The sequence below is a fragment of the Ambystoma mexicanum genome, chromosome 6p (genome assembly GCF_040938575.1).
Source record: "Ambystoma mexicanum isolate Mex_15411 chromosome 6p, UKY_AmexF1_1, whole genome shotgun sequence".
Taxonomy (NCBI): domain Eukaryota; kingdom Metazoa; phylum Chordata; class Amphibia; order Caudata; family Ambystomatidae; genus Ambystoma; species Ambystoma mexicanum.
This window is the reverse complement of record NC_090935.1, coordinates 354,525,469-354,537,855: the sequence shown is the minus strand read 5'-3', so window position 1 is coordinate 354,537,855 and position 12,387 is coordinate 354,525,469. Positions and strand designations below refer to the sequence as shown.

The following is a 12,387-nucleotide window of genomic DNA, read 5'->3' as shown; positions in this document are numbered from 1 at the left end:
TCCTGTCTGCTGCTGAACACAAAGTTCCTCTAGGCATAGGTGACTTTTTCATCTTTTTCACCTCTGATCTAAACTATAACAAGTGTATGCCTTAGTCAGAGAGGAGGCACATAAAACCTTAAATACAAGGCATGCCTTGTTGTTGCATGGTGACTAATACGGGCACTCAATAAAACAGCCACAGCAATTTGATACCACATTCATGTCAGCTCTGTAAGCAGTGCCGAGCTATGACAGACAGGTGTATATTGGTGCCTGGCCTGTCTCCAAAACTGCCATGTGGAGCAAAGGCAGCAATGCCTCTGATTCCCTAGAAAGTGGCCCACATATTCCTACTAGAGCACGGGAACCTGCGCCAGCAGGTTGTCAGGTCCCTGGGTAAATACAGGTGTCAGAGAAATTAATGCAGGTTCTTGAGAATGAGAAAGTTACATTATAATTTAATATTTAATTTCTGGTTTGGTTAGGCTTAACTTTAGTTTTCAGAAACCTGCTCAGAGCCCAAGCCAAAATGGTGGAAAGGAGCAGGAGCCATGATTGGTTGAAAGGGAGACAAAGGTTTTATCAACACATTCTAAACTGCCTTTCATTGAGATTTCTATGTGTGCAGGTTTTATGTTCTCCTGAGTTATTAGGCTAAGGTATATCTAGGAAGAAATCTGAGCAAAGAAGACATCTTTTGAGAAGTTCCAATCTTCAATCTGATGAAAAAAGGAAATTGTGCTTCAGTGTTCTACGTTTAAATTCAATTCCTTCAATGAAGATTCTGAGATAAGTACTTTTGCTACTGCTTATATATTGCTGACTCCTTGTTAGTTATTTAGGCTTTGTTAAAAATAAACCGGAGACTTTGACAATTAACCCGGTGTATTAAGGGTTAACTTTTTGCTTCCTGACAGTTTCCGCATGTGCGTGAATGCGCGGTTGTTTTCTGAGAGGGATTGCCGCGCGCGAGTTCCCTCTCTCATGTTATGCTTACCTTCACAGGAGATCCTTTTTTGAAGTTCCCGTTCATTGGAGAGGCGGTTTGTGAGTTGCGTTCGCTGCTTCCTGGATTGAAGAAATATCGAGTCGCCACAGAGGTTTGTCCAGCTTTGCTTTGAGATAAGAGGGTCCTGATTCTTCCGTTTGGGGTTTCCTCGTGAAAAGAAGGTAAGCAAGCTTGCGCAATTATTTTTTCCGCGGTTCATTTGTTTTCCTGTTATTTCTTAGTTTTAAAACGTCACGTATTATTACGGACAGTTTGTTTTTTGTATACTGCGCATTTGCGGCGACAGTAAACAAGAAAGACTATTGTATGATCGGCATGGAAAGAAGTTCATATTCCAAGATGTTAGCTGACTGCTAAATGAACTATTGAATCCCAAATGCATTTGGAAGTACATGAAAGCTAGCTTGATTATAACAAAAGTCTAAAACGTTTTTGGTGATATCTGCAATTTATTCATTCAACTTAAACCTTCAATGGAAACTTAGAGTGCATTCATTTTCTGGTGTGCAATTAAGAGAATTCAAATGGGAATCAATTGAGAAAGACCTCTGAATTCATTTCTTCAATTTATATAAAAGTCTAAAGAGAATCTTCTAAGAGAAGAAAGGAGTGTGGTTGACATTTAAGATTCCTGAAGAGAAAATATGTAACACTTCAAATAACAAACTCTTGAGAATTGAAAATAGTTTTAGTTCTGACAGATGAACTCTTGGATTCATTAGAGTCTCTTTTAGTCTGAACTCAGAAAGTAACTCATTGGGAACAGAAGAGTGCACACTTTGATTTAGTTGGTAATAAACTGACCGCAATATAAATTAAGCACAACAATTCCTATTAAGGAATCAACTAAAAGAGTAAACATAATTGTTAAACCATAATAATATCCTCTAGGCTAAAGCAGAGGATTTTTCAGGTAACTTAATTCATATGTTAATGTAGTAATAGTTTAGAGTGTATTTGATATTTATTGACAAAAGAACTTTTGTGAAATCTCTCGTCCATGCAGATACAGTCTTCAAGAGGGGGATCCAGTTCCTGTGTCTGAATTTGTTATTTTATCCAAATTCCCCTTTCCGCCCGGGGTGTCACAAGCGCAACTAGATAAATAGTTAGTTGAGAACGCTACGCTTTGGTGGGTCTGTGGGGTTCAGCAGCTCCCGCGTTGAATTTGAAGAAGATTCCTGACACAGGTCTCCTCGGGGGAACCAGTGCTTCACAAGAAAAGCCACTTTCACACCAGGGTGCTGACCACTGGTGTCCTTTTGAAGTCAGCAGGCATGGGAAAGGGGCACAGTTAAGAACCAGAAAGGAGAAGTGGTCTAAGAGAATGGTCCCATCATCTTGGTTTCTGTAAGGGCTACTCTGGATGTGATAAGGCAAAGGGCACTTGTTACAACAAACTGGATTGGACCCCTTACAGAAGGGTTGCTTTGGATCGATCTGTGTGACATTTTGCCTTTTTAAGGAAAGGGGTACACCTGCAATTTTTCATTCATCCCTGAACATCAAAAGAAATAGAAGTATTCACTTTTGGACCTCTGCAGGGAATGCAGTCCATTTCAAAGTCCTCCAACAATGAGGTAAAAAAAAGAAGGAATCGAAGAATGAATGAAGTAAGAGGCAAGCTCCGTCCCCTAACCATCCCCAGGGATTAGTTACTTTTAAACCCCCTTCTCTAACTTTTTTTTCCCCAAGACATAACCCTGAACAGTGACATTCATGCTAATTGATTGCATGCACAACCCTGCTCATCTAACCAGACTGCCTTTTCACAAACCACTGCATTATTTGTGTTTTCTTTTACAGGGTTGGGATTTTCTAGTTAGCTGATTGCTTTTTTATTGTTTAATTAAAATTCTCTATTTTTAGAACCTTGCTTGGACATTCTAACTTTATTTTGAAGTCTTTTGCTAATATTGCTTGGGTTGCAATACTATCAGCGAGTACCCCTCCTTCAGATATAGCCTGCCCTCGGCCTGCACTACCACAGAAGGTGCCGAAATTATACCTTTGGGGCTTTGCCTATTTGATTTGATTTATAATGCCCAAATCACGGAGCCAAGCAGCATACACTGCATTTGGGAGCAGAGTGTTAACCTTAAACAGCTGTGGGTGAAATTAACAGAGGAGCAAGACCTTCAATGCTTTACAAAAGCTCTAAAGATCAGGAGAGTCTCAAATCTAAAAAGGGAGAGAGTTCCATAGGCGAGGTTCTACAACAGCGAAACATATTTACCCTCTTGTAGTTCATGTGCTTTTAGGGGGCGTAAATATGACCAAATAAAAGAAAGAGCGTGTGAGAGTGCGACTAGAGGGAGATCTTGTCTGCCATATATGAAGGAGCAGAGCTGTGTAAACATTTGAAGATTACGAGTATGGCAGTGCAGGAAAAAACAGTGATAATGCAGTGGTAAATTTGTTACTGCTGCATTACCGCACCACTATACTCCAACTTCGGTGGTGAGATGGAGGATAAACCGCCAGCAAAATGCTGGAGGTAATTCCCGCCTTATCGCCAAAATACAGCCAAACCGGTAGAATTACTGCTGACTCGATTACCGCTACCGGTAATTCAGACGAAATCCCCATATAATTGAGTACTAACACCACCAAACCATCACTTGTAATCCAGCAGTAAATCTGCCGAACCACATGGTGATAACGGTAATTCCGTTTGGCAGATTTACCACTGGAATACCGCCAAACTTGTAATTATGTACAGAATCTTGAAAATAACTAATATTAAACTGGAAGTCAATGTAATGTTTGGTGAGCAGCAGAAACAGAATTGAACTTTGGGAGATGATACAGAATGCGGACTGCTGCATTTTGAATCCATTTTAAAGGATCTAATTGATATTCCGGTAAACCAAGTACAGGGAGTTAGCATAAGCCGATTTGGAATTGTTGAGGGCACCCATAGCAATGATCAAGTCAGATTGAGATAAAAAGGGCTGGAGTTGACACAAGTACTGCAACATAAAACATGACGTCTTTATAAATGTGTCTGTTCAAGCTCATGTGGCTTCCCAGATGACCCTCCTGGTTTTTCACTGAGTCAGAGAAAACAATGTTAATGTTTCAAATGTCAAGGGAAGAAAGATGTTCATTTGGATCAATAAGATGATGTCTAGGACTGAAGAGAAAGAATTCAGTTTCGGGAGGGTACAACTGCAGATAACTATTTAACATCCTACGTTGAATTCGAAGAATACAATTTGTTAGAAAAGACAAGCCTTCTGAAAAGGAGCTGATTATTACATATAGCTGAGAATCTTCAGCATAGGAATGAAACTCTAGGCATTAATATCCAAAAGGAGCTGGTAAAGAGAGTATACTTGTGGAATTCCACATTAAAAACTGCATAAATCTGATGGAAAATCAAATATTTGCATTTGATGATACGCCAAGTACCTGAGAGATGGGAGAGAAGAATATCATGAATGAAGGCTGTGGCTAAGTCCAACATAACCAAAAGGGCAAGGTGACCTTCATCAGCTTTTAAAAGAGGGTCATCCAATATGGATACAAAAGCGGACTCAGTCCCATGAAGGGGGGAAATGAGATCAGAGTTTACAGGCAATGATCCTTTCTAGAATTTTGGAGGGCCTGGAATTGAGCAAAGCCTCTTGAGAACCGATGAGTCATAATAATAATAATAATAATAATAATAATAATAATAATTTGGCATTTATATAGCGCTACAAACCCTCAGGTATCTGAGCGCTGCTTATTATTACCCACGGTGTGTGGTGCTCATTTATCGACCTCGGAAGGATGAAAGGCTGAGTTTGGCCCCGCCGGGATTCGAACCTGCGTTAGCAGGCTCTGCACGGATGTCAAAGCGAGCGCTCTACTCGCTGTGCCACTTGACCGGCTCATGGTTAGGTTATTTCAAAAGAGGGGTAATGCAGGTTTCTTTGAGGCTGCAGGGACCAACCACTCCACAAGTGTCAAGATGTACGTCCCTGGGACGTTGCGTACCTGTGTTTCCAGGAGTTGTTCGTTGAGGAGATGCCAGGCTGTCGGTTGGTGGGTAATCCGAAGAGAGGTAACGCCAGAAGTCAGCCCCACTCCCGCCCTAATGGCACAGGGCTGAAGGGGAGCCAACTCCTGACGCCACAAATGAGGCACTTCCCTGAATCTTAATGTGGCGCCAGAACAGTGCAAGCACTGACAGGGAAGGCCGTTCCAACGAAGTACAGGGCTGGTAGATGTTCAGGTCCAGATGAGAAAGCAGGAAGGAAGGACGAGGATGCAGGAACCTTGGATTGACAGGACCCCAAGCCAGGGGCAATCAGGCAGTCAGGATCAGGCAGAGGAACAAGACAGGACCACCAGGAGGTAGGAGAGGACAGGAAACTGGGCCCAGGACAAGGAGGGGGCGCAGGGAGCAGAACAGGGGCTGGACGCAAGGGGTCAGGAGGGGACAGAACCAGGGCAGGAGCAACTGGAAGGGCAGGGAACAACCTCCCAACAAGGCAGGAGAAAAGGCAAGACAGGAGCCCTACCCAGCAGGGCAGGGGAAATGCGAGGTACTGAACGAGTCAGGACTCACACGGAGCGATGCGGCCGACCCGACCACATAATAAGGAAGTCCCTGCCAAAACGAGGCCTGGCACGCAATGCCTCCTCGCGCGTGCCCACGGTGCGAAAGCGATGCTTGCCACGCAAGCTCCGCGCCGCCGCCTGACTGCGCATGTGCAGTGTTCAGGAGTAGGCGAGATGAGCTGACGCGGGGCGGTGCCCCATGCACCCGTGGGCCCCCCTAGCGTTTACGGGGATACAATCTCCAAGATCGCCCGAGACCTGGGGACTCCCTCAAAGACTGCCTGCAGGTAGGTGGTGTCCTAACACTATGCCCCATCCCAGAAAGACCAGGGGCCCCAGGCTTCCAGGGATGGCGAAGAAAGAACTCGCAAACCAGACGGGGGGCATGCACATTACCCCGAGGTTCCCAGGTACGATCAGAGGCAGGATAGCCCTTCCAATCTACCAAGAACTGGAGCACTCCCCGTCGGACCGGTGAGTCGCATATCTCCTGAACCTCAAACTCTGGTGTGCCCTCCACATCAACAGCGGAGGGACGAGAGCCAGAACGACCATAGGGATCTGGTAGGTAAGGTTTCAACAAAGAAACATGGAAAACGGGATGGACTCGCCAGGGGGCTGGCAACTGTAACTGAAATGCCACAGACGAGATCCTTTTCACAATCCGAAAAGGCCCAAAGTAGCGGGGAGCAAGCTTGGTGGGCAAGTTACGGACTGGCAAGTTTTTGGAGGAAAGCCATACCTGATACCCCACCTGAAAAGCGGGTTCAGGGCTCCGCCGTCTGTCTGCCTGATCCTTCATGCGCTCGCGAGCCTCAGCAAGAACATTCGTCGCCAGGGCATGGAATTCCTGAATCTTGGTCACAAGCGAATCAGCCGAAGGCACGGCACTGGTCTGGACTGGACAAAGTGGCAAAAGCTTGGGATGTAAGCCAAAAGTACATTGATAGGGGCTCATTCCGGTAGCTGAATGTACTGCGTTGTTATAACAAGTAAGCGATAAGATTAGTGACATAAGGGACAATGACATCAGACAGAGTGTCTCTGTTTTTTGCCTCTGCTCCTTGATACATAGCTGGTTATCTGGCTCTTTGGATTTTCTGGCAACATTACCGAATATGTATAGTGTATTTTCACTGTACATCAAAAATAGAGACCTTGCCCCCCATTGATATGTTGTATCTTATATAAAATCCTTAAAGCCCTTGTGCATTTGTATCACTGCTTTATTGCCTTCTCTGTAATGCTTTTCTAAGTTGGTAAAAGGCATGAGTCGCTAAAAGCAATACAACTGTATTCTTGCATGTGCCATAAGGCGTTTATGGAGCAAGTCCTTAAACAATTTGCTCGTCAAGCTGCAGCAAGCTATACAGTATTCAGTCTCCAGACAGACTGACCTTCAGCAGCACCTTTCAGCTTTTCTGAATGGCATTTTGCAGTTCTTAAAATACACAAACCTTCTAACATATTCAATGAGTGTTATCTCCTCTTGCTGGCATCCCAAGCATTTATGTGGAAAAGGGGAACTGTAGATACATGCCCATATAGCAATGCTTATATCCTCAGCAAAGTCTTGCAGTGTGTCACTGTACGGAGCATAGATGCCCGTTGCATAGTTCCTTGAACCACACAAGGCTTGGTATTTTCAAGACTCAAGAACCTGCAGATGAAAGTATTTATTACAATACCTGTGCACAGGGTCACACAAAGGGTGCATGAGACTGGTGATTAGACAAAGCACACTGGAGATTATGAATAGGAATATTTATAGAGTGAGGTATATGTGCAATAACTATTAAGCATATTATGCAATGGAAGAACAAGACAGAATAGTGCAATTCATTTCACATGCACACAGTAAATGGTATACAGAATGCCATACCATATTAGTAACGGCTGTTACTGCATACTGCCAGGTGTCAATGACAAGTTTTTCATCAGACTCGTATGCCATCGCTGTGCTCTCAGGTGTAGGATCATCTTTGCTCTTTACGAGAGGGACTCTACTTTTTTGCTTATTTCCTGTTAGTTCTGGAGACTGCGGTCTTCGAGATACCAGAGGAATCCTATACAAAATACAATCCAAACATTATTGGTGATCAGTAATATTTGTAACATGTGACATATTAAATGTTCTGAAAATGCAAGCCTACCTTGCACAGTGACATGTATCAATCCTGTTCTTTATTAACACCTACTGACTTTTACAATGAGAAAGAGTTTGAAGATTTATTCAACATTTGTGAGGCCAAATGTTCCAGCCCTATTTAGTCCATTAAAAGACTCTACAGCTCTCATGGTGAGGGGGCACTTTCGCTTTTTGCAGATGGCTGTGCAGTCACCAGTGGTTGGTGGCAGCCTTTGTTTGATTCTATAGGCGTACAACCTACTTTACTCTTGGGGTGTGGATCGACCAGTAGCGTTGTGCAAATCCAGTTCTCAGTTGAACAGCAAATGGTTCTTAAAAGTAGTAGTAGTTTGTCATTTATATAGCGCCTTTATCCCATTAGTATGGCCTCAAGGAGCTCGTGGTGGGAATGCCCTCGGGGCACCAAAGTTTGAAATATGAGAACGATTTTCAGAGAGCATTATAGTGTGTGTGCATATGGCCGAGGTAGGATTTTGCTGGGATGGCCGAGCCCCAGTAAGCTACCCATGATGGGCAGGCATGTGGATGGGTGCTGAGAAGAGGTCAGGAGGTCAATGTCAGGACTGACTAGTTTCATAACAGGAAGAGTAACAAGATTAACATTGTGCCTTTAGAGCTGGCTGGGTTAGTTGTGCTTTTAGAACTGGCTGGTTTAGTAACAGGAAGAGTTTGTTAATAGAATTAACATTGTGCTTGCCCAAGTCAAGATGGAGTGAAAGAAACTTACTCTGATTGGTTAAAGAAACAATGATATGTTTGGTTGCCTGATTGGTGGAGAGGACAATGGGTTTGATTCTTGGGAGATGAGCAAGATTCTAAACTGCCTTTCATCCAGAGAAATTCAGTGGCTGGTTGTGTATTAGTTAAGCTCCTTAAGTAAGGCCTTTCCAGAGCTCAGAAAATCTACCAAAGTAAGAATATCGTTTGCTGATCCAATTTGAACAAGAAGTCATCAGGTGGGATCGTTCTTTTAAAGATTTTGAGATTGTCACAGTGAACTTTCATTTTCTTTTATAAGAAAACTTAAAGAGTAAACACGTTTCAAGTTCATTTGAGAAAAGAGACATTACAGTTAAAGTTATTATAAGGAAAACAAGCTTGAAGATTGTGCGTAGGATTTTAAAGTTGATTAACTGTGTGAAATGTTCTTCAAGACTGTTTAATGTGTGCGCGAGCTCGCAAGTTGCCGTTTGCGTGTTCTTTTTAAAGTGCGTGTACATTTTTCACGTGAAAGTCGTTTCCTGAGAAAGCGCGTGTGGTTTGCGATAGAGCGCGTGCCAAAAAGAATTGCGCGTGTGAATTTTAGCGCGTGTACATTTTTCACGTGAAAGTCGTTTCCTGAGAAAGCGCGTGTGGTTTGCGATAGAGCGCGTGCCAAAAAGAATTGCGCGTGTGAATTTTAGCGCGTGTACATCTTTTCACGTGAAAGTCGTTTCCTGAGAAAGCGCGTGTGGTTTTACGATAGAGCGCGTGCCTAAAAGAATTGCGCAAGTTAACTTTAGCGCGTGTATATTTTTTACGCGAAATACGTCTCAAGAGAAAGCGTGTGTCGGGCTGCGATAGAGCGCGAGTCCATTTTTATCAGCGCGTGTTATTTTTTATCGCGTGTACGTATTTTTTCACGCGCGCGGGTTTTTTAAGATAATCGCGTGTGTATTTTACACGCGAGGACAACTCTTCACGTCTTCTGATTTCACGTGTTTATCGCACACGCTAGTAAAGGAAGAAACTATACGTTCTTTGTGTAAATGTGTAAATAAGGAAAACAATTCGCACGCAGAAAGAAAGCAGTAATCCAGGAAGTTAAAGAATATAATTTAAAGTAATCTATGCAAATAGAACTCAATGTTTTTCAGAGAAAGACTGCAATTTATGTAAGCATTGAAAACTACATAAGATCAGAAGAACTTTGAAGTAAGAAGAATATCTAATTCTGAAAAGATGTTGCAAAGGCCATCACTTTAGGATTCTAAAGAGACTAGGTTGGCTTGAACTATTTGCACAATACAAGATATATTTACAAGATATTCCACAAAGGTTACTAACCTCTAAGTCTTTTACTGAGGTTTAAGAGGTAAAGAGTTTAGAATTTATTTAGCATAATTTAGAAAAGAAGTTTTCTTATTATATTAGTAACCAGGTGTATTTGTTTATCACAGATACCAGAGCCTACCAGACGGTTGAAGGGCAGCTGTGTCTCCGTTGTTATTTTCTCCAAATTCCCCTTGCCCTTTCTTGGGGTTTTCAGCTCAGCTTATGTTTAAGGGTTGAGAGGTGAACTCCTGGTGAGGGTCTGTGGGGCCAGCATCAGCTCCTGTGGAATTCAGTCAAGCCGGACCCTGACAGGATGAAAGGCCCACGATAATATTTTCCACCTGAGCTGATATGGATCCCACAGAGGCACTAGCTAGTTCCATAAGGGACATGTTTTCAGAGTTAAGGGAGGAAATGAGGGCTGTGCGAAAAGAAAATCAGGAATTACAAGTCAAGTTTGAAGAGTTAAACTCCAAGGTTACCCGTAAGGGTGAAGAAATTTCTTTGGAGTCAAGAGATTCAGAGGATACTAGTAGAGAATTACCAGTGTTAATTAGAGAGGATTTGGGTGAAGGAACGAGTTCTCAAGAAAGACGCAGGTGAAGTTTGAATATACCTGTAGGTCCAGTCCCCTTAGCACCTCCAGAACGTTTTGGGGGAGAGGCCAAGAAATGCCAGATTTTCCTTACACAGTGTGAACTTCATTTCCTTTGTCGACCTGAAGCTTTTAACACAGATGCTTCTAAAATCGCTTTTATGCTGTCTTACCTCACTGGTGAGGCAGCAACTTGGTCAGTATTATTGGTTGGTCAAGAGAATCCAATACTAAAGAACTTGTTAGCTTTCAAGTTAGAATTTAAAAAGATGTTTGACAGACGCCAATTATCTCAAGAAGTAGATGGAGAACTACTAGAGTTAAGACAGGGAACCAAAGATTTAGTGTCTTACATCACACAGTTCAGATCTTTAGTATTAGAGAGCAATTGGCCAGAAGAGAAGCAATCCTCTTTATTTTATAGAGGTTTGAAGGAGGAATTGAAAGATGCATTATCTACAATTGTTAATAGACCCACTTCATGTGAGGATTTAATTAATCTGGTCATACAAATTGACTATAGATTAGGGGAACGCAAGGCTGAGCGTAGAAGAGGAGGAGTTGAGCAACCCAGAGTTTTCCCTAGAGTTGATAGAGGAAGATTAGAAATTGTAAATAAAGAATTGAGAACTGGGAACGCAGAGAGAGTAAATAAAGTGAGAGGTCCTTTAACTAAGGAGGAGAGGGATAGGCGAAGACAGAATAATTTATGTTTATATTGTGGGAAATCAGGACATTTTGTTGGAAATTGCCCTTGGTGTCCAAAACCTTCTGCATCTACTAACAGCTCCAGAAATCAGCAAGTGGCAAATACCATCCAAGCAGCAGTACCACATATTACATTGAATGTATCCTTGTATATTAAAGAGGAATTAAAGGGAAGTGGCCCAGTAGTAATAGATTCAGGAGCCACTGGTAACTTCATGGATTGGAATGTGGTTAAAGATATGAATGTGCCTTACGTTGTAAAAGATATACCAGAGTATGTGAGAGCGGTGGATGGGTCTCAACTGACATCAGGTTTAATTACACATGAAACAATCCCATTGGAAATGGAAATTGGAGGACACTGGGAGGAAATTGTGTTTGAATTAATTGACACTCCACAGTTGAAAATAATTTTGGGAATGCCTTGGTTGACGTATCATAACCCTCAGATTGATTGGGGAAGAAGAGTGGTGAAATTGGATTCTGCTTTTTGTGTTACAAATTGTTGTAAAGAAGCAATTCAGGAAAATGTTTCTAGTGATAATTGTTCAGAAGTAGTGGAAGGTTTGGTGAATTTGGGAACTATAGTACATTCTATAGGGGCTGTAATGGGAGAATTACCAAAGTGTTACCATGATTTCAATGATGTGTTTAGTGAAAAGGAAGCTAATGAATTACCTCCTCATAGAGAGTATGACTGTAAAATTGATTTAGAACCAGGGGCCCACATTCCTTGCAGTCACATCTATGCCTTAACAGAAAAAGAGAATCAACATTTGAAGGATTACATCCAAGAAAATTTGAATAAGGGTTTCATCAGGCACTCTCAATCGCCAGCAGCTTCTCCACTATTTTTTGTTCCCAAAAAGGAAGGCACTTTACGAACATGCATAGATTATAGAGCATTAAACAAGATAACAATTAAAAACAGATATCCGCTGCCTTTGATATCAGTAATGTTAGACCAGATTCAAGGAGCCTCAGTATTTAGCAAACTAGATCTTCATGGTGCATATCATTTGGTGCGAGTTCGTCAAGGTGATGAATGGAAGACGGCATTTAGAACAAAATTTGGTCTTTTCGAATATCAAGTAATGCCATTCGGATTGTGTAACGCTCCCGCAGCCTTTCAATTTTTTATAAATGAGGTATTAAGAGATTTTATTGACATCTTTGTAGTAGTATACATAGATGACATTCTCATTTATTCTAAGGATCTCATGCAACATGAAGAACATGTCAAGAAAGTGTTACAACGACTAAGGGAGAATAAACTATTTGCTAAGTTAGAAAAGAGCCAATTTCATACCAGAGAAGTAGAATTTCTAGGTTTTATGATTTCTCCCAAAGGTTTGGAAA

At 42.1% G+C, this 12,387-nt stretch overlaps 1 protein-coding gene across 3 annotated transcripts in view; it reads right to left on the bottom strand.

Annotated features, from left to right (window-relative positions):
- SPEF2 (sperm flagellar 2) overlaps positions 1-12,387 on the bottom strand; it is a 1,748,369-nt gene that overhangs the window by 619,895 nt on the left and 1,116,087 nt on the right. For all 3 annotated transcript variants that reach the window (XM_069627121.1, XM_069627123.1, XM_069627122.1), the window contains exon 24: positions 7,425-7,608. In XM_069627121.1, the coding sequence (XP_069483222.1) occupies positions 7,425-7,608 (184 nt within the window). The remainder of the gene's footprint in view (positions 1-7,424; positions 7,609-12,387) is intronic.